At 44.8% G+C, this 24,922-nt stretch overlaps 2 protein-coding genes across 6 annotated transcripts in view; both read right to left on the minus strand.

Moving 5' to 3' along the window:
• The window catches only part of SCN4A (sodium voltage-gated channel alpha subunit 4), a 98,064-nt gene extending 88,184 nt beyond the window's left edge, over window positions 1–9,880 (minus strand). The window contains exon 1 of one of the 3 annotated variants that reach the window (XM_081166012.1): window positions 9,737–9,880. The gene's annotated coding sequence lies outside the window, so the exon portion shown is untranslated. Of the gene's footprint in view, window positions 1–5,207; window positions 5,374–7,310; window positions 7,392–9,736 lie in introns of those variants that run through there. The other 2 variants (XM_081166014.1, XM_081166011.1) reach the window with 2 other exon arrangements.
• A 7,106-nt stretch (window positions 9,881–16,986) lies between these two features.
• Window positions 16,987–24,922, minus strand: part of ADAM11 (ADAM metallopeptidase domain 11) — a gene marked incomplete at its 3' end in the record, with an annotated part of 82,535 nt that continues 74,599 nt past the window's right edge. The window contains exons 27-28 of one of the 3 annotated variants that reach the window (XR_014001261.1): window positions 19,716–20,235; window positions 16,987–17,677 (exon numbers count right to left, since the gene is read on the minus strand). Coding sequence is in view for 2 of the 3 variants with exons in the window: in XM_081166283.1 (XP_081022409.1) it covers window positions 17,659–17,680 (22 nt within the window). Of the gene's footprint in view, window positions 17,681–19,715; window positions 20,236–24,922 lie in introns of all 3 variants that reach the window. The other 2 variants (XM_081166284.1, XM_081166283.1) reach the window with 2 other exon arrangements.

Raw genomic sequence — 24,922 nt, forward strand, 5'->3', positions numbered from 1 at the left:
GCACACAAGCCCTCTGAAAATCTTGTTTACCAATGCAATTTTGACAGTAGGAGGCTGCAGTCCTAGACTTACCCTTCTGAACTCAATGGGAATTACTTCTGAGTAGACATGGATAGGATTGCACCATTCATATATTACCTGAATTCATATTGGACCCTTCCTTGTTTTCGAGATTGCGTGGTCAGTGGAAGCCTTCCCCGACCCTCAATTATCTATTCCAAAATTAACTGGTGAATTAGGTGCCTTTCACACACAAAGATGGGTAAATCATTTCTTGCACCTGTAACATTGACTAAAATATCGTTCCCAGCCACCCCAATCTCCAGCTGGTGCAAGACTCGGGGGCTTCCAGGTGCTTACAAAATGTTTTATTTCCTCCAAATGTGGGACAGCGTAGTAGACCTTGGTGTCTTAGGATATGGGGTTTATTTACACATATCTACAACCTGAGGCATTGTTTTGGATTCCAGCAGAAATCAAGCATGGCTCTCCCTCTCCCTTCAGCCTGTCTCTGGCCTAGCTCACATAAAACTCCAGTTATCTCCTGCTTGGACTACTGCAATGTGCTCTACATGGGGCTAACTTTGAAGGTGACCTGGAAACTACAACTAGTCCAGAATGCGGCAACTAGACTGGTGACTGGGAGTGGCTGCCAAGACCATACAACACCGGTCCTGAAAGACCTACACAGTACATTTCCAAGCACAATTCAAAGTATCGGTGCTGACTTTTAAAGCTCAAAATGGCCTCGGCCCACTAGACCTGAAGGAACGTCTCCACCCCCCCATCGTTCAGCCCGGACACTGAAGTCCAGCTCAAAGGACCTTCTGGCAGTTCTCTCCCTGCAAGAAGTGAGGTTACAGGGAACCAGGCAGAGGGCCTTCTCGGTAGTGGTGCCAGCCCTGTGGAACGCCCTCCCATCAGATTTCAAGGAAATAAACCACTACAATGATAACTTGGGTTACAGACGCTTCAGGTTGCATGTTTTCGGGTTGCACACCGCGCCGAACCCGGAAGTACTGGAACGGGTTACTTCGGGGTTTTGGCACTCGCGCATGCGCAGAACCACCAAATCGCGACCCAAATGTGCACAGACGCACCGCTGCGGGTTGCGACCATGCCTCCCGAACGGATCACGTTCGCAACCCAAGGTTCCACTGTATCTGACTTTTAGAAGACATCTGAAGGCAGCCCTGTTTAAGAAAGTTTTTAATGTTTGATGTTTTATTGTATCTTTAATAGTTTGTTGGAAGCTGCCCAGAGTGGCTGGGGAAACCCAACCAGTGGTATAAATAATAAAATTATTATTATTATTATTATTATTATTATTATTATTATTATTATTATTATTATTAGCTTCTCATTACCCACCAGGTGAGAAAGGGGCTCCACCCATTTGCCCTTGTGGCACAGAACCACTTCCTTATATTAAGGACCCATACTTAGGGGCCATGGCTAACTCAACAATGGGATCCTCTGTTAGATTGTAACACTTGCTGAATCCAGGAATTAGAATGGACTCATAAAGCCTAACCTCCCACCCCCATCCCCCCAAAAAAACCCTCTCACAACACTATACATGTCATTTGGAAAAAGGCTTCTCTTGCTTTCTGTCATGCAGTTGCGATAACTATAGGCCACAGAGCTGCTGAGGGGAGAAGTTCTGGACAGATTAATGGTGAAATTACTGTTGTCAAGGGCCCCACGTTATAGCCAGAAAACTGCAATACCTTCTGAACTGTAAAAGCAATTCTAATAAGTAAGAAGCCTAGAGATCTCTAGCAGATTCACTGCACTGCTCTCTGCGTGGGGCTACTAGCCTTGAAGTCCATCCAGAAACGACAGCTAATAGAAAACACTGCCGCTAGAGTTCTGTAAACCAGTTAGAGGTCTTTTGTTCGAGTAAGTGGTATGTGCATTAATTAAAGAAATAGAGTCTTAGCACAGGCATAGGCCTTCCAGATGTTTGGGACTACAATTCCTATCATCCCTAGCTAACAGGACCAGTGGTCAGGGATGATGGGAATTGTAGTCCCAAACATCTGGAGGGCCGGAGTTTGCCCATGACTGGTCTTAGCAGATGATCCCATCAGAAGCGCCTCTCCCCATATTAGCCATCCTGGACTCTGACATCGATTGGGAAGAGTTGGCTTGCTGCAACATCACCAGCAAATATCACTTGTTGGGTTGGTGATACCAGATTCTGGGATTCTCTCCCCCTACAGGTGTGGACAAGGGATGCGGGTGGCGCTGTGGATTAAACCACAGAGCCTAGGACTTGCCGATCAGAAGGTCGGCGGTTCGAATCCCCACGACAGGGTGAGCTCCCGTTGCTCGGTCCCTACTCCTGCCAACCTAGCAGTTCGAAAGCACGTCAAAGTGCAAGTAGATAATTAGGTACCACTCTGGCGGGAAGGTAAACGGCGTTTCCGTGCGCTGCTCTGGTTCGCCAGACGCGGCTTAGTCATGCTGGCCACATGACCCAGAAGCTGTACGCCGGCTCCCTCGGCCTATAAAAGGAGATGAGCGCCACAACCCCAGAGTTGTCCGCGACTGGACCTAATAGTCAGGGGTTTCTTTACCTTTACCTTTTACAGGTGTGGACAGAAATGTTGGCCTTGCATCATCTAGTCAAATCCCACCTTTCTCCCAGGCTCTTGGAGGAATTGTTTCGTTTACTCTGGGGTTTTAGGCTATTATTCACGGTTGTCTTGCTAATTTTTTTATAAATTTGATGTTAACCACCTTCCATTTTCGCTCTACTGAATTGTTTCACTATATTGTCCTATTATTGTTAGAAACTGCTTTCAAATCTCTGATGAGGTTTTTAAGCAGAGGCTGGATGGTCATCTGTCATGGATTTATTTAGTGGAGAAGAAGAGAAGAAGAAGAGTTTGGATTTGATATCCCGCTTTATCACTACCCGAAGGAGTCTCAAAGCGGCTAAGATTCTCCTTTCCCTTCCTCCCCCACAACAAACACTCTGTGAGGTGAGTGAGGCTGAGAGACTTCAGAGAAGTGTGACTAGCCCAAGGTCACCCAGCAGCTGCATGTGGAGGAGCGGGGAATCGAACCCGGTTCACCAGATTACGAGTCTACCATTCTTAACCACTACACCACACTGGCTCTCCTGTATCATATGGGGTTGGGCTAGATGACCCTCAGGGTCCCTTCAAACTCTCTGATTCTGCGAAAAAGCAGTTTATAAATTCTATAAATTAAATAATAACAGCAGCAGCAATAACAACAACAACAGCAGCAGCAACATCCTTAGCACTTCATCACACTAAAGTTCCCATGGATCTTTGAAAAAAGCCATGCCAACTGAAGTGGTATACATATGCCCTTACATAAGCTCACACAGTGAATAGGCCCATATATTGTACCTCCAGCTGCTTTCGCTAAATATACATCATAAGGAGCAGCGCATGATCTGACCTGTGGCTTGCTGGACTTAGAACCAATTTCCCGTGCCATTGCTCAGCCCTAAAATGTGCTAAGAAAAATACAAGTGCCTCTGACCATGCACAGAGTGCCCTTCCTACAGACAACCTCAACAAGCCTCTAGCGACCTGAGATAAGAATGACAAGAAGGTGGAAAGATGCGACTTCGGCCCTGGCACCCCTTATTTCCAAAAGTAAGGATTTCACCTGATGTAGGAAACATATTGCGCACACCCAGAAGCTAACTTTCTTTTATTTTTGTGAGACTCGCAAATCTGAAAGGAAGGCCGGAGTCATCTCCAATGTATCTCTGCTGCAGCCACTTAGCCCCAAACACAGAGAAATGGTTCACCCTAGCAGGGGGAAATGAATGAAAAGGAGATGGCTCTAGATAACTGAAAGAAGTGATGTAGTAACTGCTCTTTGTGACAATCCCTAAATAAAGGGTGGCATTAGCTATGTGCGGCCACCCTCTCCCTTGAGACCAAGCTAAACACTGGTTTGAATAATTAAAAAAAATGCCCTTTTCATCACAAGCTCAAGATCTGGCATTACAGGACTGTTCAAACGTGTTTTCTCCTTCCTTTCTCTCTCTACTGCCCCTGCACTGATCCCAACGAGAGACCTTGAATCAGTTTCTCAGCTTCAAATGCAGTGTCCTTGCTTGGTGCACCACCGAGTCTAAGCCCTTGGGCAACACATCGAAACCGTATCCCTCCTCCATCGATGAGCCAAAGGGGTGGGTTGGCGGCGGAAAATAGGCCCACCAACTCTACTTTAAGCTCTTCAGACGTTCTGAGCAAACAGGCAAACAGAGAGAGCTCAGGTGTGTCAAGCAATTCGGGAAATATTGGTGCGAAAAGGCGAACGAACCAATATTCCTTCATGAGCCAGAAAACTCATTTTCGTCTTCCGAGAATGTATTATTTTCAAAAGAGGACTTTCACAGTCCCATGAACTGTTTCTGGTGGCGGAACCCAACGCTGGAGCATGTGCAAAGTGAACGACACAGAGAAGAGTGCCTCTGAGCATAGGCAAAGCGCCTTTCCCTACCCATTCCTCAAGAAATCACACATTATCAAGGATCGGGGCGGGGGGAGAGAGAGAGAGAGAAAGAAAGACTTCCAGGTCCAGACATGCACAAGGCGACTGCTAATAGCCCTGTGTGCGGCCTGGGTTTATATTTAGAGTGGTAGTTGAAGACGGCAAGAGCTGAGCGCATTTCTGGTGCGAAAGCCAAGATTCTAGTCATCCCCTGGAGCTGGGAGAAGATGGTGTCAGCCAGCCCATCTCGCCTTACAGCCCTGCCGCTCTCACAAGCCATTAGCAGCTTCTTCGCAGGCTGGTGCCGCTTAAATCTTGGCTGCACCATTCCTTCTGTCAGCTTTGTTTATGGCCCCTGTGTACACCAACCCACAACTCCCCTCAGCAATGTCTCCCACCCTGACCCACCCATGTTTTTTTACTTTCTAACATGGCTGAAGGAAGCTGGTGGTTATCTGGTTTTAAGGGGAAAGGGGGAAAAGGAAGCCACAGCCAAATGGTGTTTTAGCCAAAGGTGTCCCAACAGCAACAGCAGCAGCAGCAGCAGCAACAGCGCATAACTCTCCATGGATCAGTCAAAAAGCCAGGCAGGAATAATCAGCCACGCAAAAGAGAAGGTGGAGGTCAAGCCGCTTCTTGCGAGAAAGAGAAACGAGGCGCAAAAGCTCTGCCAGGCACCAGCTTTGGGGGTGGGTTTGGGGTTTCCGCCGCCTACTTACTGTTCAATGGAGTGAGCAATATCCCAAAGAAAAAGGCCTTTTCCCCCCGCTCCCCTCAGACTTGCCCCGAGAGTGGGAGCTCTCAGGCCGAGCTGCTTGCCTGTTGGCAGAACAGCTGCTGTTCCCTTCAAATGGTCATGCTGAAACCTGAGGACCGGAGGGTTCTTCAGGTAGCATCGTCCTCTCTCGGCTTTGGCACTCGCCCTTCTGGGCAGCTGGTCAAGTATCAGATGGTTCCTGCAACCCTGCAGCTCCATCTCCTAGTGCCGGACGATGGTACAGCCACCCGGGGATTCGCACAAAGGGAACGCCGAGATTGCATTTTCCGCACTCGAGGAGCGGCAGACTTGACCCTTCCCCAGAATAATATGTACCCTGCAATTTAATAATAATAACAATTTATTATTTATACCCCGCCCATCTGGCTGAGTTTCCCCAGCCACTCTGGGCAGCTCCCAATCAAGTGTTAAAAACAGTACAGCGTTAAATATTAAAAACTTCCCTGAACAGGGCTGCCTTCAGATGTCTTCTAAAGATAGGATAGCTGCTTATTTCCTTCACATCTGAAGGGAGCGTGTTCCACAGGGCGGGTGCCACTACCGAGGAGGCCCTCTGCCTGGTTCCCTGTAACCTCACTTCTCACAATGAGGGAACCGCCAGAAGGCCCTTGGAGCTGGACCTCAGTGTCCGGGCTGAATGACGGGGGTGGAGACGCTCCTTCAGGTATACTGGACCGAGGCAGTTTCTCCCTCTCTCTCTCTTATCACATGTCAAGATTGTCTTATGGGCTCAGGGGCTACGCTATTCCCCAGAGGTGTGTCCATTCTGGTCTTCTGCAAGCAGCGTGAAGAGGGATTTCAACCATAGCTCCACGGGACATGCATATAATTTTACATCCCTCATTACAATTCCAGAAATCCCATCTCAGACCCTCCAGTGTCCCTGGTTTCCAGGGACAGCCCCGGATTTACAGAAGCTGTCCCAGTTTTCAATAAATTTGACCCCGAAATGTCCCACTTTTCCTTAAAGGTAAAGGGACCCCTGACCATTAGGGCCAGTCGTAGCGGACTCTGGGGTTGCGTCACTCATCTCGCTTTGTTGGCCGAGGGAACCGGCGTACAGCTTCCGGGTCATGTGGCCAGCATGACTATGCCACTTCTGGAGAACCGAAGCAGCACACGAAAACGCCATTTACCTTCCCGCCAGAGCGGTACCTTTTTATCTACTTGCACTCTGACGTGCTTTCAAACTGCTAGGTTGGCAGGAGCAGGGACCGAGCAATGGGAGCTCACCCCGTCGCAGGGATTCAAACCGCCGGCCTTCTGATCAGCAAGTCCTAGGCTCTGTGGTTTAACCCACAGCGCCACCCGCGACCCACTTTTCCTTAGGGCGTCCCTATTTTCATCAGAGAAATGTTGGAGGGTATGGATTTATGCAACCCCCTGAGCCAAGGAGATAAGTAACTATGCAACCTTTAGAATACATTTGAAGACAGCCCTGTATTGGGAGGTTTCTTAATCTGGAGTGTTTTTTTATCCCACAAACCCCATCCCTGTGGGCAAGATTCTAATATATGTTCACTCAGAGGCAAAATAAATCCCATTGAGCAAAGCTCCCTTTTCCCCTGGCTATCGGCACTTTAATTGCTTATCTCCTTGTTCATGGCCTTCCTGAAGAGGCCTATTAATTAGTTTCCCATTTCCTGACAGTGGACTATTTAACGACTTGTTTCCTCTTTGAAGTCCTACCTAGCGCTCATTAAATTGGATAGATAGAAAGATGGATGGTTGGGCCAGTAGCCAAGAAGGACAAGCACAAGCCACTGTCAAAAAAAAAAAAGGGAGGGGTGGACAAGCTGAAAACAATTAAGTAAAGGGCCACCAGCTAGGAGAAGCATCAATAGATATTTGCCAGGCCACACTGCTGCAGGTGCAGATTTTACTAGCTCCCTCCTGCCATATTAACCCACAGGAAGGAAGGTCCTATCTAGGCCCGGAATCTCCAGCTGAAAAACCTTGGGCAGATACACAGCATGCATTTGAAACAGGTATCTTCAATATTTTCCGATCCAGGAACCCCCTTTCTTAAACATTTTCTATATACCTGCATGCTGGTACTGCTCCAGTCGCGACCCACCCTGGACCAGGCCACGATCCAATAGTGGCTGCATCTGATGCACATTTAAAGCACATGCCACACACACACCCTAAAGAATCCTGGGAACTGTAGTTCCGTCACACAGAACTACAATCCCCAGCATCCTTAGCAAACTACAGCTCCCAGGATTTTTCTTGGGGGTGGGCGGGGGGGCGGTCATGTGCTTTAAGTGTGAGTTGGTCGGGCTTTAAATATACGGCCCGTTTTATTTATTGTAATCTTTGTGTTTCACGTGACTGTTCAAACTGCTTCCTTGTCTTGGAGCTGTTTGTCCAACTAGTCTGTCCGATTTCACGTTTGTCTGATTTCATGTGTCCGTCCGTCCCCAGGCCAGTACCCACAAACAGTGAGAAAAGGGGCTAGCTTTATGATGCAGCCTGAAATAAATAAATATCTATATCTCTCTCTATATATATCTATATCTATATATAGATATATTGTTCATAACTGCATATATGTCTGAAACCCCACAGAAAAAGTCCTGAAACCATTTCGTCCCTCCCAAATTGACCTCAAATATTTCTCTGCAAGGCCGAAGGGAAATGGAAAAGCCTCCCCATTGTCTTTTTGTTCACAAATCCTGTCTTAAGGGTATGTCTGTGTATGAATAGGGTGAGCCTGTGACCTGGCTCAGGAACTAAGTATTTATCAAAATAAAAAAATTCCTTCCAGTAGCACCTTAAAGACCAACTAAGTTAGTTCTTGGTATGAGCTTTCGTGTGCATGCACACTTCTTCAGATTCTCTGGAAGGAATTTTTTTATTTTGACTATGGCAGACCAACACGGCTACCTATCTGTAAGTATTTATCGTTAGGAAAGACTGGCCAGGCTCCCCAGGTAATCCAATCAGGTGACCATTAACAGATAACCTGCCAGACAGGAGATAAACAACGCACTCAGATTTCTGTTGTAGACCGCCCTTTCTGTGATGTAGGTATGATGTATCTGGGGGTGGTCTTGAGCTACACCCCTTCTGTGATGTATGTATGATGTTTCTGGGGGTGGTCTTGGACTGCAGGGCGGGCAATTTAAAATGTCTATATAAGGGCGGGCACACCTTTGTTCTGGGTCCTCCTCCTTTCCTGTGTGTGAGGGGAGCACCCTGTTGCAATAGTTCAATAAAGATAAGGTTTACTAGCTGCTTTGCTTCTCAATATTCTCTGGTTGGCCTCTGTAATTTTCTCCAACCGATGGAGAACCCTCAAAGGACTCTATAAGGGCTCTTGTGTCCCCCATAAGGGAATAAGGGCAGATTTTTGTTTATTATAAGCCTTATGACACCCGCCCACCTGTGTGTTCTTTCAACCTGTAGAAATCATCTGAACTCCCCCAGAATGTGGACTTCACTGGCTTTTCGGATCCCAAGGCTAGTTCCTTGGCAGAACATAGTTTGCCAGGGCAGAGCAGTAAAAATACTGCCTGGCTGGCCACTCTACAGTTAACAAGTACCTAGGATCATGTTCCCTTGTGAGTTGCTTCAGTCCACCGTTTATCACTTACTCTCAATAAATAGAAATTAGAATGAAGCAAGTGGCTCAGAGAGAAAGGGGTCTGCTGTCCCAATCAAATTCAAAGTGTGTGTCCCCCTCCATTACTGATTTTCATTTTTTTAAAGCAACAGCAAGCTGACATGGGGAATCCTTTCATAAGACCCCAACCCCCCTTGCCATGCTTGGTCTTGTGTCTCAAAGTTAAAATAAAGATTCTACACAACAAAAAGTAACTGTCCCCCATTCAACTTTGTTCTGGTGCTAAGGGGAAAAAATGACACAATTAAATGTGGATTCTTCCCATGTCTCAGCAATCAATGCATGTTCTCTGGATCCCCTGCTAACTTTAAGTAATTGTCTTTTTTAAATAAATGTTGTTCTTCAAGAGTACCTCAACCCAAGTGTATTTGTGCCTGCCTACAACTTCCCAAGTTCATGTTATATATCTTGTGATTTTGGCCGACAAATATCATGCTTAAATAAGGCTCTTTGAATAAGTGACAGGCATGCCTAAATCTCACACAGGGTCGCCATATTTCAAAAAGTAAAAACCAGATGACCCCAAAAGTTGTTGAGCTTATTTTAGACAAACCCCAAACTGCGATTTTTCGATTGGCTTTCCTAAGATCCAGGAAGAAGTGCCACATTTCGGAAATCCCCCTCCCCATGTCAATTCCACCTTGGAAATCCCAATAATACCCAGACGTATGGCAGCCCTATCAAGTCAAAAGCCTGAATGTTGTTGGGATTGTGCCCTTTTTCTAAAAAAACCAAAACACAGCAGACTAGCAGCAGGTCTGCTTTCCCCATGTTCAGAGGCACTCTTTATTCCTTCGCCAGCCAAGAACCAAATTTAAGCCCTGATCTAGTGGCCAACTTACCTTGACCTCTCAGGTGCACTCAAATCCCCAGTGATCACATTCACCCAAATACTTGAAGATATAAGGGGGGTGCGACTCCTGGAAAGTCCTAACTAGACGCTCCTTCAGATGAGCTGAAGTCAGTCTGTTTCCACAGGCTGTTTCTCAGAGGCAACGCTTCGGTTTGTACGGAGGTTGTATCCAATATCAGTGCCCAGTCGAGGCACATGGGGTCACAGTGCCATCCTCAGGCACTCCAGAGGTTTACCCAATGCTTTATTGTTTGTGGTCTCCTCTACCGCTTTCTCCCGGGTTTGCCATTTCACTTACTTTCTGCACTGCAGAATAAACGTTGAAGTTCATGCTAAGACAGGCATGTCCAAAGTCTGTTTCGGGGTCCTAATCTAGTTAATTTTTTCCCTGAGGTAAAATCCCCCCAAAAGCTCAACAACTTCAATCCTAAAAAAAAAGCCCAACAACTTTGGGGTAAAATTGTTAAGAAAGCTCAACAACTTCAAAACTTCAATCCTAAAAAGCGCCCAACAACTTTGGGGTAAAATCGTAGAAAAGAGCTCAACAACTTCAGTCCTGAAAAAAGGTCAATGACGTTGGTTGGCCCTCATGCATGTTCATTTCATCAAATCTGGCCCTCTTTGGAAAAAAGTTTGGGCACCCCTGCTCCAAGAGGAAGGCTGAGAATCTCATTTTGGACTCTTCATCAAACTGCAAATCCTAGGCTTATTGGATATGGTGGGCAGTCTAACTGGTGCACAGTACTGTACAGATGTCAAATGCTTTTATGCTTGACAGTCGTTCCTGAAATATGTTTTAATTAAGCTGCAGAGGAATTCCTGTGCAAAAACTTAAGCTTAGGGTCATTAAGGAACAATACAGGGCCATTAGCCCTGAGTGCTCACTGGAAGGACAGATCTTGAAGCTGAGGCTCCAATACTTTGTTTTTGTTGTTGTTGTTGTTGTTGTTTTTTTATCAAGACGTAAATACATTTCTCCAAAAGTATTAATTATCATAACATCATTCTGACTTCCCTCCACCACGATTTAAGCTATATCCCATTGATACCCTTCTTGCAGTTCCTTCTTTCTACCTTTATCTTTACTTCGCAGATTCTATAATTCACCTACTGTTATTTTAATGTTACCTAAGTTTTTCGCCATGTATGATATAAATTTATTCCAATCATTAATAAAGATTTTATTACTCTGATGCCTGATCTTCTGTGTCATTTTTGCTAACTCAGAGTACTCAAATAGCTTGTTTTGCCATTCACTAATAGTTGGGATTTTAGATGATTTCCAGTTCTGTGCCAACAGTAGTCTAGCTGCTGTCGTTGCATACTGGAACATGGTTTGATCTTCTTTTCTAATCTCCTCACCGACCATTCCCAGAAGAAATGCTTCTGGTTTTTTAGGAAATGTGTATTTCAGTATCTTTTTCAATTCATCATAGATAGAACCCCAGAACCTCTTTACTTCTTCACATGACCACCATATATGATGGAAGTCGCCCTCTTTTTTTTTACATTTCCAACATCTTTTGTCTCCAGTCTTGTACATTTTTCCAAGCTTAACAGGAGTAATATGCCAACGATACATCATTTTTTCCATATTTTCACGGAGGCTAACGCATGCTGTAAATTTCATGTCCTTAGTCCAAAGTTTCACCCATCTCTCATATTCTAAACTATATCCCAAATCTATGGCCCACTTTATCATGACCTCCTTCACCTCCTCGTCTTTTGTATCCCATTCCAGTAATTGATTGTACATTTTGGATAGAAGCTTACTCTTTCCTTCTAATATTTCCACTTGGAATTTTGATTTTTTCTCATTCATCCCTATTTTTTTGTGTTCATTCCATAGGGCATTAATTTGGTGAACCTGTAACCACCCTATTGACTTATCTTTTAGTTCTTCAAATGATTTAATTCTCCACCCCTTATCCGATTTGGTCAGGAGATCTTCGTAGGTCCATCTTTGGCTTCTCGTGTTTAAATTTTTAAGGGATGAGATATTAACTGGAGATAGCCACCAAGGTATGCCCTTTTCCAACAGTCTTTTAGTTCTATTCCAAACCTCTAACAATGCTCCTCTAACAATATGGTGGGAGAAACCCTTATGCACCCTTTCTTTATCTTGCCATAAATAGGCGTGCCAGCCAAATCTAGCATCAAATCCTTCCAGGTCTAACACATCTAAGTTTTCCAGAACTATCCAGTCCTTAACCCAACATAGGCATGCAGCCTCATAATATAATTGCAAATTCGGGACGGCAAACCCCCCTCTTTCTCTCCTGTCTGTGAGCAGTTTAAACTTAATTCTTGCTCTCTTCCCCTGCCAGATAAACCTGGACAGGGTCCTCTGCCATTCCTTAAACATTGTTGTTCCTCTAATTACTGGAATATTCTGAAATAAAAATAATATTTTTGGAAGGATGTTCATTTTTATGGCTGCCATTCGTCCCTCCCAGGAGAGTGTTAATCTACTCCAGATGTCTAAATCTTTTTTAATCTCACTCCAGGTTTTTTTGTAATTATTTTCCACTAAATTTATATTTTTTGTAGTTACCCAAATACCCAAATACTTCACCTTTTTCACTACCTTAATTCCTGTTTGTTGTTCTAATTGATTTCTTAAGTCTTCCGCCAAGTTCTTAGTCAGTATTTTTGTCTTATTTTTGTTTAACTTAAACCCAGATAACTTCCCAAACTCCTCAAGCACTTCCAAGACTTTTTCCACGCTTTTTAATGGCTCTTCTAATGATATCACTAAATCATCGGCGTATGCCTTTAATTTATATTCTTTCACTCCAAGTTTAATTCCTCTTATTTCCGGTGTTTCCCTTATTTTATTTGCAATTATCTCCAGTACCATAATAAACAGGAGGGGGGACAGAGGGCACCCCTGTCTTGTACCTTTTGATATCATAAATGAATCTGTTGTTATTATTAATAATTAATTTCCCTCTTTGGCTCGAATAAATTGCTTTGATACCCTCCAAGAAGGGCCCCTCTATCCCTACCCTTTCCATACACTTTACAAGGAAACACCAGGATACATTGTCGAAAGCTTTTTCGGCGTCGACGAATACCAGAGCTGCAGGAATTTCATTTTTAAACTCTAAATATTCAATGATGTTTATTATATTTCTTATGTTGTCCTTCAGCTGTCTGCCTGGCAAAAAACCGGCTTGGTCTTTATGAATTGATTTTGTCAAATATTTTTTCAGTCTTTTTGCCATTATCTCAGCAAATATTTTATAATCGTTATTGAGTAGTGATATCGGCCTATAGTTTTTTACGTCAAGTTTATCCGCCTCCGGTTTTGGTATTAGGGTAATATGGGCCTCTCTCCACGAGTCCAGTATCCTCCCTCCCTGTAAGATGTTATTAAATACGTCACATAAGACAGGTGTTACATATTCCTCCAGAACTTTATAATATTTTTGTGACAGACCATCTGGACCTGGAGCTTTCCCTGGTTTCATTTTTTTAATAGCCTCCTTAACCTCATCCGTCGTTATTGGTTTATTTAGATGGGATTTTTCATCATCTGTCAGCCGCTCACCCCCATTTTTCTCCAAATATCTTTCTATTTCTATTGTATCTTCATCCTCCTTTCTTTTGTACAAGGTTTCATAAAACTGAAGAAACTTTTCCTTTATTTCATTTGGGTCTTCTATTATATGTTCCTCTATTTTAATCTTATTAATCACCATTTGTTTTTTCCTTTTCCTTAGTTGCCATGCTAACAATCTCCCCGTCTTGTTTGCAGATTCAAAGTATTTTTGTTTCATTGATTTTATCCTCCATTCTACCTCTTGCCCTAATAATGTTGAGTATTGAGTTTGCAGCACTTTAGATATTTGTTTCATCTTTTCATCCTCTGGGTTTATTATTAATTTTTCCTCACATTCTTTCAGTTGTTTCACTATTTCTTCCTTTTTTAATTCTCTTAACTTCCTTCTATAACTATTCTGCTGAATCAAGATTCCCCTGAGGACCGCTTTACTTGCTTCCCAGACTATGTCAATTTTGGTTCCTTTGTTTAAATTCCATTCAAAATACTCTTTCAGGGTGTTTTTTGCTTTCTCAATAATCTATTCGTTTTCTAATAGGTATTCGTTCATTCTCCACCTGTACTGTCCCAATGATCTACCTTTTATTTCCAAAATAATTGGGTTGTGATCGGAGAGTGTTCTAGGTTCTATCTCACATTTCCTTGTTCTTAATAACTCTCTTGAAATCCAAATCTGATCGATTCTGCCCCAACTCTGATGTGCATCTGAAAAGTGTGTAAATTGTTTTATTGTTGGGGTTTTGTACCTCCAAATATCAATCAGATCTAAATTTTCCTGTAAATCTTTAAAAGATTTTGGGAGTTTCCCTTGGTTCGTCTTTCTCTTTTTTTCACTCCTATCCATTTCAGGGTCAGGGACTCCATTTAGGTCTCCTAAAAGAATTAATTTGTGGCTCTCTAATTCTAATAACATTTGTTCCAATTTTTTAAAGAATTCTGCTTTTTTTGTATTGGGGGCATAGACCGTTATTACATTAAATTTTTCTCCCTGATGATTAATTTGAACTCCCAGAATTCTTCCCTCTTCATCCTTACATATTAGTGTCGGTTCCCATTTCTCTTTAACATAAACCACCAGTCCTCTTTTTTTACTGACATCAGAATTAATAAATTCCACCCCCAACTTTTTATTAATCAATACATGTTTATGTTTTTTAGCTATATGAGTCTCTTGGTAGCATATCACATCATAATTTTTGTTCCTCAAAACTTTCATTATTTTATTCCTTTTGGATTTTTCATTTACACCATTTACATTCCAGGACAAAAACTTCAAAGACATTACTAAGACTAAGTTCTGGTTGCTCCTCTTTCTCTTCCTAACCTTCTTCCTAACCTTTCCTTCCATTCTGAAGGAAATCAGCCCTGAGTGCTCACTGGAAGGACAGATCCTGAAGCTGAGGCTCCAATACTTTGGCCACCTCATGAGAAGAGAAGACTCCCTGGAAAAGACCCTGATGTTGGGAAAGATGGAGGGCACAAGGAGAAGGGGACGACAGAGGACGAGATGGTTGGACAGTGTTCTCGAAGCTACCAAGCATGAGTTTGACCAAACTGCGGGAGGCAGTGGAAGACAGGCGTGCCTGGCGTGCTCTGGTCCATGGGGTCACAGAGAGTCGGACACGACTAAACAACACAGGGCCATTAAGGGTCATTGGCAAGACAAGAGACCTGTCCTTCCCTCTTGCCCTGAGGTTTGAACAGAGATTGGGGGTTTTAAATGCTTCTTTCTCCTTCACCTTTGCTGTTGACACTTGCCACTGCATCTGAGTGACAAGACCCCGGTTGTGGACCTTCAAAAAGTTGGCATGCGGGCTTCAAGTTGTTCCTTAAAATATAACTGATTACAGTGGTACCTCAGATTAAGTACAGTGGTACCTCAGGTTACATACGCTTCAGGTTACAGACTCCGCTAACCCAGAAATAGTGCTTCAGGTTAAGAACTTTGCTTCAGGATAAGAACAGAAATCGTGCTCTGACGGCGCAGCGGCAGCAGGAGGCCCCATTAGCTAAAGTGGTGCTTCAGGTTAAGAACAGTTTCAGGTTAAGAACGGACCTCCAGAACGAATTAAGAACGGACCTCCAGAACGAATTAAGTTCTTAACCTGAGGTACCACTGTATTTCTAGAGTGCCCTGAGCTGAGTACTTAATTCGTTCCGGAGGTCTGTTCTTAACCTGAAACTGTTCTTAACCTGAGACACCACTTTAGCTAATGGGGCCTCCCGCTGCCGCTGCGCCGCTGCCACGCGGTCTCTGTTCTCATCCTGAAGCAAAGTTCTTAACCCGAGGTACTATTTCTGGGTTAGCGGAGTCTGTAACCTGAAGCGTATGTAACCTGAAGTGTATGTAACCCGAGGTACCACTGTATGTCATTTTATTTCAGGAACAACTTGAGGGAATTCCAGTTCAGAAAGGCTGGCATCTCTCAGGGAGACGTTTCAAATGCCTCAGTATTTTATCTATCGGCTAGAGCAGACTTCCTCAACCTCAAGCCCTCCAGGTGTTTTTGAGACTACAATTCCCATCATCCCTGACCACTGGTCCTGCCAGCTAGGGATCAAGGGAGTTGTAGGCCAAAAACATCTGGAGGGCCGAGGTTGAGGAAGCCTGGGCTAGAGGGTGAAATAATTCGAGGAAAAGTCCCCTTAGTGTAGCTGGCAAATCCAGCCACAGATCAATGAACTAGAATAACAGTTTTGGAACTGAGAGCTTGGGCTCTGCAATGGCTCTTGCTTTTAGTGCCAATGTCCATCTCTGGGATAAGTGGGGCAAATTAAGAAGATAATCTCTGAGCAGAAGCAGAGTGCAAGGTTTACACTGACCCCAGAACCTGGTTTTTGTTTATAAATTCCAGGGCTCAGCTCTGACTCATGAGATGCCATTTAAGAAGACCAGTCACAGAGCAGTGCTCTGTAGCTTTAATCACCCTTCCCACATTTGTGAATTAAACAGAAGGGGTACTCAGTCAAAAGATGTGATGTCCAGCTTGAGCCCCAGCAACTCCTGCGTTAGAAATTAACTACTGGAAGGGGCAGGGGCCAGCCCTATACACAGTTACCCGGAGATAGCCAGAGATAACCTACACAATTAATAAGGGTGTTCAATTAGCTAATATATCCCACTGCAAGTTGAGACAAACACAGTACAGTTTGCAGGACCAGAGTTCCTGGATCAATGCTCTTTGAAAAGAGCTCTTCTCTTGGACAAGCCAATTAGGCTAAGCTAAACAGGTGGCACTGTGGGTTAAACCACAGAGCCTAGGACTTGCCAATCAGAAGGTCGGCGGTTCAAATCCCCGCGACGGGGTGAGCTCCTGTTGTCCGGTCCCTGCTCCTGCCAACCTAGCAGTTGGAAAGCACGTCAAGTAGATAAATAGGTACCACTCCGGCGGGAAGGTAAACAGCGTTTTCGTGTGCTGCTCTGGTTCGCCAGAAGCGGCTTAGTCATGACCCGGAAGCTGTACGCCGGCTCCCTCAGCCAATAAAACGAGATGAGCGCCACAACCCCAGAGTCAGCCATGACTGGACCTCATGGTCAGGGGTCCCTTTACCTTTACCTTAAACAGGACTCTCATAACTAGTTCACACCCATGACGCTCCCACCGCAAGTGAACTTTAGACAAACAAGTTAAACTTCACAGCACATCCAGCGCAAGTCAAAGAGACGCTAAGAGTTGAACAAAAAGAAATACTTTACTTTTCAGTCTTAAGATATGGCAGTTGGATGCATTTTAGTGTTTTTCCTCGTAGTATACATTAGGATTAACAGAATTCTGCAGGAATCCAAATCTTAAAATATTGGCCCTGCTTTTATTATTGGCCACATTTTCTAAAGGTCAGGAGCAAGAGTAGATTGCACTCTTTCAAACTTAGCAAACATTGGCAGGTATGTGCGCAGCGTAGTGGGGTACACAAAAGGAGAAGGCCTTGCATCCAGCTGTTAGCATCTGCCTGAGCGGAAGACCCAGAATTGTCCCATCGATGGGTTTGGAAGCCAACCCACTTGCCCAGCCTTCAACATTCAGCGTGTGCAGTGAACGTGTAATGTGTATCTACATGAATGCTCCGAAGTGGCATTTTAGTTAATCTTTGGGCACATCACGATATACAGACAAGGCTGCCCACCCTGAGGGAGGCAGAGCAGATCATAGATATATATACATATACACACAACTCATGTGCAAAGGAAATCACAGTCCGAGGTGCCCACGAGCCGGAGAGTGTGCTGGGAGATGGCAGGGGTCCAAGGTGAGCGCAGCACAGAGCGAGCTCCCTCCATGGTTGTGCTCTTCGTTTGCGAAGCCACCTTTGCTCCTCGTCTTCCTCACTGCGCTGTCTTTGAAGTTTTAGGAGCCTTGATCCTTGCTACTGTGCGAAGGTTAAAAGAGGGTTCAAGTTGCCCATTGCACCAAATGCTACAGCTTGCTGACACTCACACTCACACTCACACACACACACACACACTCACTCACTCACTCATATTGAAGCACACATTCATAATCTCTCTCTCTCTCTCTCTCTCTCTCACGCACACGCACGCACGCACACACACACACACACACAGCCACTCACCCACCAATAGCGCAACCCTCAAACCCTGAGCCCAGATCATTTCATAACAGAACAGATAGAGATGCCCAAACAATGCTCAGGTCCCCAAAATCACACAGTCTGACAAAACATTATTTGTGACCCGCAAACTTGCCTGCTCCTAAGATCGACCACCTTTGGTCCCATAAGAAGAACACCTTACCTGTTTTTGGATTTTAGTGTGCCAACAGTCAGTCCTCTCAGTGGGGACAAAGGAAGCTACAAATCCCAGTATCATTCCTCTAGCTGTAACCTCACGAGTGAGAAGGGAAGGAGTTTCCAACAAAGGTTAGGGGCAAGAAGGGATTTGACAGGATAGAATTGGTTCTGTTATTGTTTCATTGCCCGGCATTCCTATTTCATAAAGCTGTGGTGCTCAAATAGGAAAGGAAGGAGGATAAGGAAGGAGTACAAGGAGACAGGGGTAAGCGTGGAGTGCATCAATTATGTCTGACAGGAACGCCTTGCCATTGTAAGCTTTCGGGCCGCAAGATGGCATAGGGGGCCTTCGTTCCACAAGAATATTCGCTCCATATAGCCACACCCAAGCCCCCAGCTCCAAAGACAGCTGACTATTCAGTTCCCTTATAGTACCATTCAGAAATCCTGCTTCTTCGGATGAGGAAAATGGCTGACTGGGTCAACCGTTGTACAAGCCAGGAGGAGAGGTGTCCCATTTGGTAGAAGGCCCAGTTGGGCTTCCCCGTATTTACTCTTACACGGACGCTTGTTGGTTTTAGCAATGTATCCTTGAAAGCATTCAAGAGTCGGGATCTGGATCCTGCTGAATCTCATCCCTCTTATTCTCTTCCTCACCCCTACCTCTTCCTCACCCCTACTGAAATCTGAAAAGGCCCTACTGAGAGACACCAGCATGAGGGTGGTCTTGCATATGGCTAGGAGGTCAGATAGTTCCTGCCCAAGACTGGCCAAATTAGATGAAATGTTGAGAGATCCACATTTGGAGTTCCCACAGGTTTTTTTTCATGGATCCCCAAATCAGATCAGGGAAGTATTGTTGGAAGTTATTTAAAACTGCAGGGGGAGCAGCCCGTCCTCACGCAAGAGCCCACCTGCCATGGTACAACCCAGACACCATCGCAGGGAAGGCCAGGGCTTATTCTGAACCTGTTGCAGGTGTTAGCAGCCTTTTCTGCCTGCTGTTGGAGGGAGGGATCTTTGCGGAGAACTGTAGAGGATTATTAGCCTCAACAAGTTACTATTCTCTTAATAGGGCTGTAATTTTCAACTGGGAGGGTTTAACATATCATTCCCTGTTTATAGAGAGGCATTTGAGTGCGAACACTCTACAGCTGCAGTAACTTCCTTTCTACTAGGGTTGGGGACCCTATGCCCCCTCAGCTATTGCTAGACTTCAGCTCCCATGGGTGCCAGCGAGCATGGCCAATGATTATGAACTGTAGTCCAACAACATCTGAAGTAAATTTAGGCTCCAAACTGAATGGGCGGTTCCCTTTTTATGGCAATGTGGTGAGCCAGCCCTGTTGAGTTTTGGAACCCCACCTGCTCCTTCTGCTGAGTGGAACAGAATTAAAAGTAGAGGCTTATTTCTCTCCAACATCACATGCGGGCGAGGCCCCACCCCGACATCTTGGGGACAACCTGGCACCTCTGGTGGTGAGCTTGTGGGCATTAAAAAGATCAAAAGGGGATCTAGCCTCCTAGTCCACCCAGGAGCAGTTTTGTGTTGCTGTGGGAAGCACCTCTCCAGGAACCAAAAAAAAGGGGGGGCAGAGAATATTAGGACTACCGTGGCATTCATACATGTGAAAACGTGTGGAAGAAAACACACCCCAACTGTCCTCACACACCCCAAATGCTTGATTTCCGCTCCATGGGAAAGGGAGCAGTGCGTCTTCCAGGCACAGAACTAGCTGAGGAGAGGAGCATTGCTGTGCCCCCGTGTTGCGTGGCTTTTTGGTGGATCCAACATGGTACATTCCTTGGTGGGATTAGCAAAGTGAGGCACGCTTGTAGACCTGTGAAGTAGCATCCCTTTCTGGCCCTTTTCCCCAGGAAAGGTCGCGAGAAGTCGTGACACGGTGCCCTTGGCAAGGGTCATCCGTGGGGAGCTGCTCCCACAGTGCGAGGCAGTGCAGTGCAAGTTGCCCCTCCAAAGGAGGGCGCTTCTCCTGCCCATGTCCGTCCAGGAGGCAATGGAAGACTTGGTGGCTTGGGATGTTGGTTATCTGCTGGCCAGGAAGAGGAAAGGAGGGGTTTTTTACCTTCCTCCCCACCCTATGGTGAGTATACAGACCCAGAGCAGCAGCACAAAGATCAGGGTTATGAGCTGGGGCTAAGCCCCTCCCGACCTGAAACACAGAAGCAAGGGGGGGTAATTTTAGTGGCAAGTAAAGGAATGCAATCTAAAGTAATGGCGGTGATTCCTCAGCAAGGTTAAAAGAGCCAGATGTGTTCCCTCTCATTCATTGGTACATGACTGAAGCATCTGGAGCGGAGGTTCCCAAACTTATTTGCTCTACCACCCCTTTTACAGAAAAAAATTACTCAGCACCCCGTGGAAATCTACCTTCTTTAATCAATGGGGTGAGGACAGTGTCGCAGCTTGCCTTCCATTGGCCAACTAGGCAGACAAGCTGTGATCCATTTCCCCAGCATCATTCCTCTAGCTGTAACCTCATGAGTGAGAAGAGAAGGAGTTTCCAGCAAAGGCTAGGGGCAAGAAGGGATTTGACAGGATAGAATTGGTCCTGTTATTGTTGTTTCACTGCTCTCCACTTTCCCACAGCCTGGGTGAAGCTGAAAAGGGTTGACCCAAGCCCAGGAAAACCCCTCACCTCCAGCATGACTGCTGGATAATAATAATAATAATTTATTATTATTTATTTATCTGGCTGAGTTTCCTCAGCACCTAACCTGGCAGTAAGCATCATTATGCAACAGATGCAACATGTACAAACAGTTTTTCAAAAATGTCTTCTTTCTTCTTTATGCTTCCACCTCCCCCCTATTTTTATTCAACGTTCCCCAATTGCACCCGAGGCTGCATTGATTTGGAGAGATGCCTTTTTGTGGTGTGCTTGCTGAACACTGAAGTCTAGGTCCCACTGTTTCATACTTTGGGATGGGAAGGAGAGATGGGAAGGACAAGACTGTTGGCGCTGGTCTTCTTAAGCATAACACCACAACTTGTTACAGTGCAGATCTGCAGACACTGACACAGAGAATACTCTTGTGTAAGTTGGGTGCCTGCATAAATGTCATTAATACGTAACGGAAAGCCAGCAGAGCCATTTTTCAGCTGAATGTACATTCTAACCCGTGTACAATTCACATTTGCAGTGTGTTGGTATTGACCTTTAAAGCCCTAAATGGCCTTGGCCCAGTATATCTGAAGGAGCGTCTCCACCCCCATCATTCTGCCCAGACGCTGAGGTCCAGTGTCGAGGGCCTTCTGGCGGTTCCCTCATTGCGAGAAGCAAAGCTACAGGGAACAGGGCAGGGGTCTGCTCGGTAGTGGCGCCCACCCTGTGGAACGCCCTCCCATCAGATGTCAAAGAGATAAACAACTGCCTGACATTTAGAAGACATCTTAAGGCAGCCCTGTTCAGGGAAGTTTTTAATGTGTGACATCTTAGTGTATTTTTGGTCTTTGTGGAAGCCGCCCAGAGTGGCTGGGGAAACCCAGCCAGATGGGCGGGGTACAAATTATAAATAATAATAATAATAATTATTATTATTACAGAAACAGAACTCCCAAAGTCGGTTTGAATGTCTGGCAATGCTCTGAAATGCCTTTGTGATAAATAGGATTCACCCAGCCTGTACAAAGGGGGCCTATTTTTGACATTGGGTCACCAACGAGGGCTTCACCTAACCACCATTTTCATGATTCACTGCTTCCCAACCCACAATGCTGACGCCAAGATTGTGGGGACTTCAAGCAATGCACTCTCATTGGGCCCTTGAACTGGGATGTGCAAATTCTGGCAATTCTCACACATTTTAGATCAGTGTTTCCCAAACTTGGGTCTCCAGCTGCTTTCGGACTACAATTCCCATCATCCCTGACCACTGGTCTTGCTAGCTAGGGATGATGGGAGTTGTAGTCCAAAAACAGCTGGAGAAAGTGAAAATAGTGGAAGCGTCAGGGCAGTGGGCCCCTCTGCTGGTTTGGTGATACCAGCAAATATTAGATTTTGCCTTGATAGGGGACAGGAGTTGGCAAAGGGATTGTCTTGGGGTTTTTTAATTAATGCTGTTGCCATGAGCACCATTTGCCATTTTACAAATTCAAGTTGTTTTTTTCCAATGCAGGTGTTATGGAAATAGGAAGAAATCAAGTTATCTTGTACCATGTACAAGATTTCTGCCACAACAGAAATTCTTCGCTTCTCCCATTATGGGCCCAAGGCAGAGAATGACATCCATTTCAGAATTCTAAAACTGTTAGTAATTTACAACTGCAGTTAACACATTTCTAACAGAACAAGTCCATTGAACTTTGAGGGACTCAGGGATGAAAATCTGGTACACTCTGCATTTTAATGCAAATATCCCTAATTCACAGGTCCAGAAACTATGCCAACAGAAGCAGAGCTACCAAATTTGAACGTTTTGTGAGGCAGTTCTCCAACTAAAAAGATTTGTATAAAAATGTGTCTATTAGGGGGCACGTATGCATCAAATCCGTATATTTAAAAAACTGCAAGCAATTTTTCCTAATTTAGCATTACATTAGACAAAATAACTTTCAAAAAAATGTGTCTATTAGGAGAAATGCGTGCAAAAGTTCTGACAATTTTTGAGGGAAGCTTTTTATATATTAAAAAAATCACTAACTGAAACAAAAATGGGTTGGACTGATTTTTTAAGACTGGGAAAATGATAAACAGAAATTGAAACTGATTCATCTATACCTTAGTTCTGAATTAACATAGGATTTTATTGTTAAGCATCTACTCTTAAGCTGTTTCAGTCTAATAGGTGCAATTATCTATTTTCTAACTCTATAGAAGGGGTTATTGCTGCTAGTATGCTTTAAACAGAATAAAAATTCTCGAGGGAATATTTAATGTCTAAAATTTGCAAAAAAACAACAACAACCCACCACCCTAATTATTATTTTAATTTTTTGTTTTGTAATATTCTGTTGTGTATGTTGTTGAATTTAGAAACACAGGATGCAAAACAGTGAATTCAAGATCACCACCTCCACTCCTTTAACTCACAGAAATTACGTGGGTGACACTTTGCCTAACATTTATCTTCATGGCAGACAGAGAGTCACCTGCTAATTTTCTGTGCAGGGGACTCCTGTCAACTTTAAATTTAGTTTTAAGTCCATAATCACATTCTGCTTTTAAAGTACCCCTATAAAACTGAATTTGGTATACCATTTTTTAAAAACGTAGTTAACCTTTCTTTCACATATTTTATTGATTCTGTGTCTGTCAGCCACAGCTATGCAACTCGCACAAAGCTCATTCCTTTGGGGATTAGAAAGCATTCTCCGATTGTACCCTGAATTTTGACATTTTCAAAATGTTAAATTTAGGAGAGAGATATTGTGCAGCAATTATAGCACAAAAGCATGGAGACACACTGTGGGAGTGGTTGGGGAAATAATATATTGAAAACTCATTGCTACTGTAACCAAAGTGACAAATACAAATCTGATTTGCATTCCCTACACACGTGTGGATTATTATATTTTAAAAGCCCTAGATTTCCCAAGTCCTGCATATCTCACAGAACAGTCTCCTTCCACATACTCCCCTTTGCCTGCTCTGATCAGGAGAAATTGTGGATAAGGCGCTCACTTTTCTTTCCTGGCAGCTGTGGTGCAGTAATCTTAAGACTCTGGGCTTAATGTTCATATGGATGTGTGTGTGTGCTCTTTAGATCAGGGGTCCTCAAACTTTTCCAGCAGGGAGCCGGTTCATTGTTCCTCAGACCTTGTGGGGGGCTGGACTATATTTGGGGGGGGGGAAATGAACGAGGGATGATGAGCGGTGCGCAAAGGGACTCCGGAGAGGGGCTGCTTTAACTGGTGGCTGCTCAAGAGGGGTACTCAGCCAACTGCGGCTCCTGTGTCTTGTGAGCGGCAGGGGCTGGTGGCGGCGGGATGATGAGTGGCGTGTGAAAGGGCTCCAGAGAGGGGCTGCTTAAAATGGCGGCCGCTTGAGCCCTGCTGCTGCTGCTGGCACCAACAAAGCCCAGCCCCCTTCCTCCTCTAGGCAGGGCAGGGAGAAGCCAGGAGGAGAGAGGAGGCGCTGTGTGAGGGAGAGGGAGGGAAAGAACGTGTGCACTGGTGATCCACGCAGCGATTCCCAGACTGTCCGCTAGTCGGATTTAGATGGCAATTGGGCCTGATCCGGCCCGCGGACCTTAGTTTGCCAACCCATGTTTTAGATGGTAGTGTGCTCCACTTCACTGTATTTTGGGGGCCTTTTGCAGCGTTAGCCCTTGGACCTCTACCCTAAAGTCCTGTTCCAAATGCACCACTGCCTGGCAGGGCTCCTGTGCATTTAATGGTAGTCATGACAGGGACATTCGTTCAGCAGGTTCAGTTTCACCGCTTCGTGCTAAAGGCTGCGCCTATTGAATTTCTGCCTGTCAATTAAGCCCTGCAAATAATAAAGGCAGCACCCTAATCGGGGCAGATGGCAGCATCGATTCAATATCCATATAATAATAAAACTTATTTACAATGTGATATGACTACAAATTATCACACAGGTTCCGATGCGCGTGCTCAAAGTTTCCTGAAAGTCCTCCCTAATAATCCAACATGTGCCTTTGGGCATGTGCTATATTCATGTATATTCATTTGGCTCCATGATGCAAAATAAGGTGGGACAGAAATGTAAGAAAATAAATATATATAGGCTGTGGAAGAGGGAACAAGCTTGTTTTCTCCTGCTCTTGAGGGTAGGACTCGAACCAATGACTTCAAGTCATGAGAAAGAAGATTCGGACTAGACTTCAGGAAGAACTTTGACGGTAAGAGCTGTTTCACAGTGGTACGGTCTCCCT

The sequence above is a fragment of the Podarcis bocagei genome, assembly GCF_964188305.1.
Source record: "Podarcis bocagei genome assembly, chromosome: 13".
In the NCBI taxonomy this organism is placed as follows: Eukaryota; Metazoa; Chordata; class Lepidosauria; order Squamata; family Lacertidae; genus Podarcis; species Podarcis bocagei.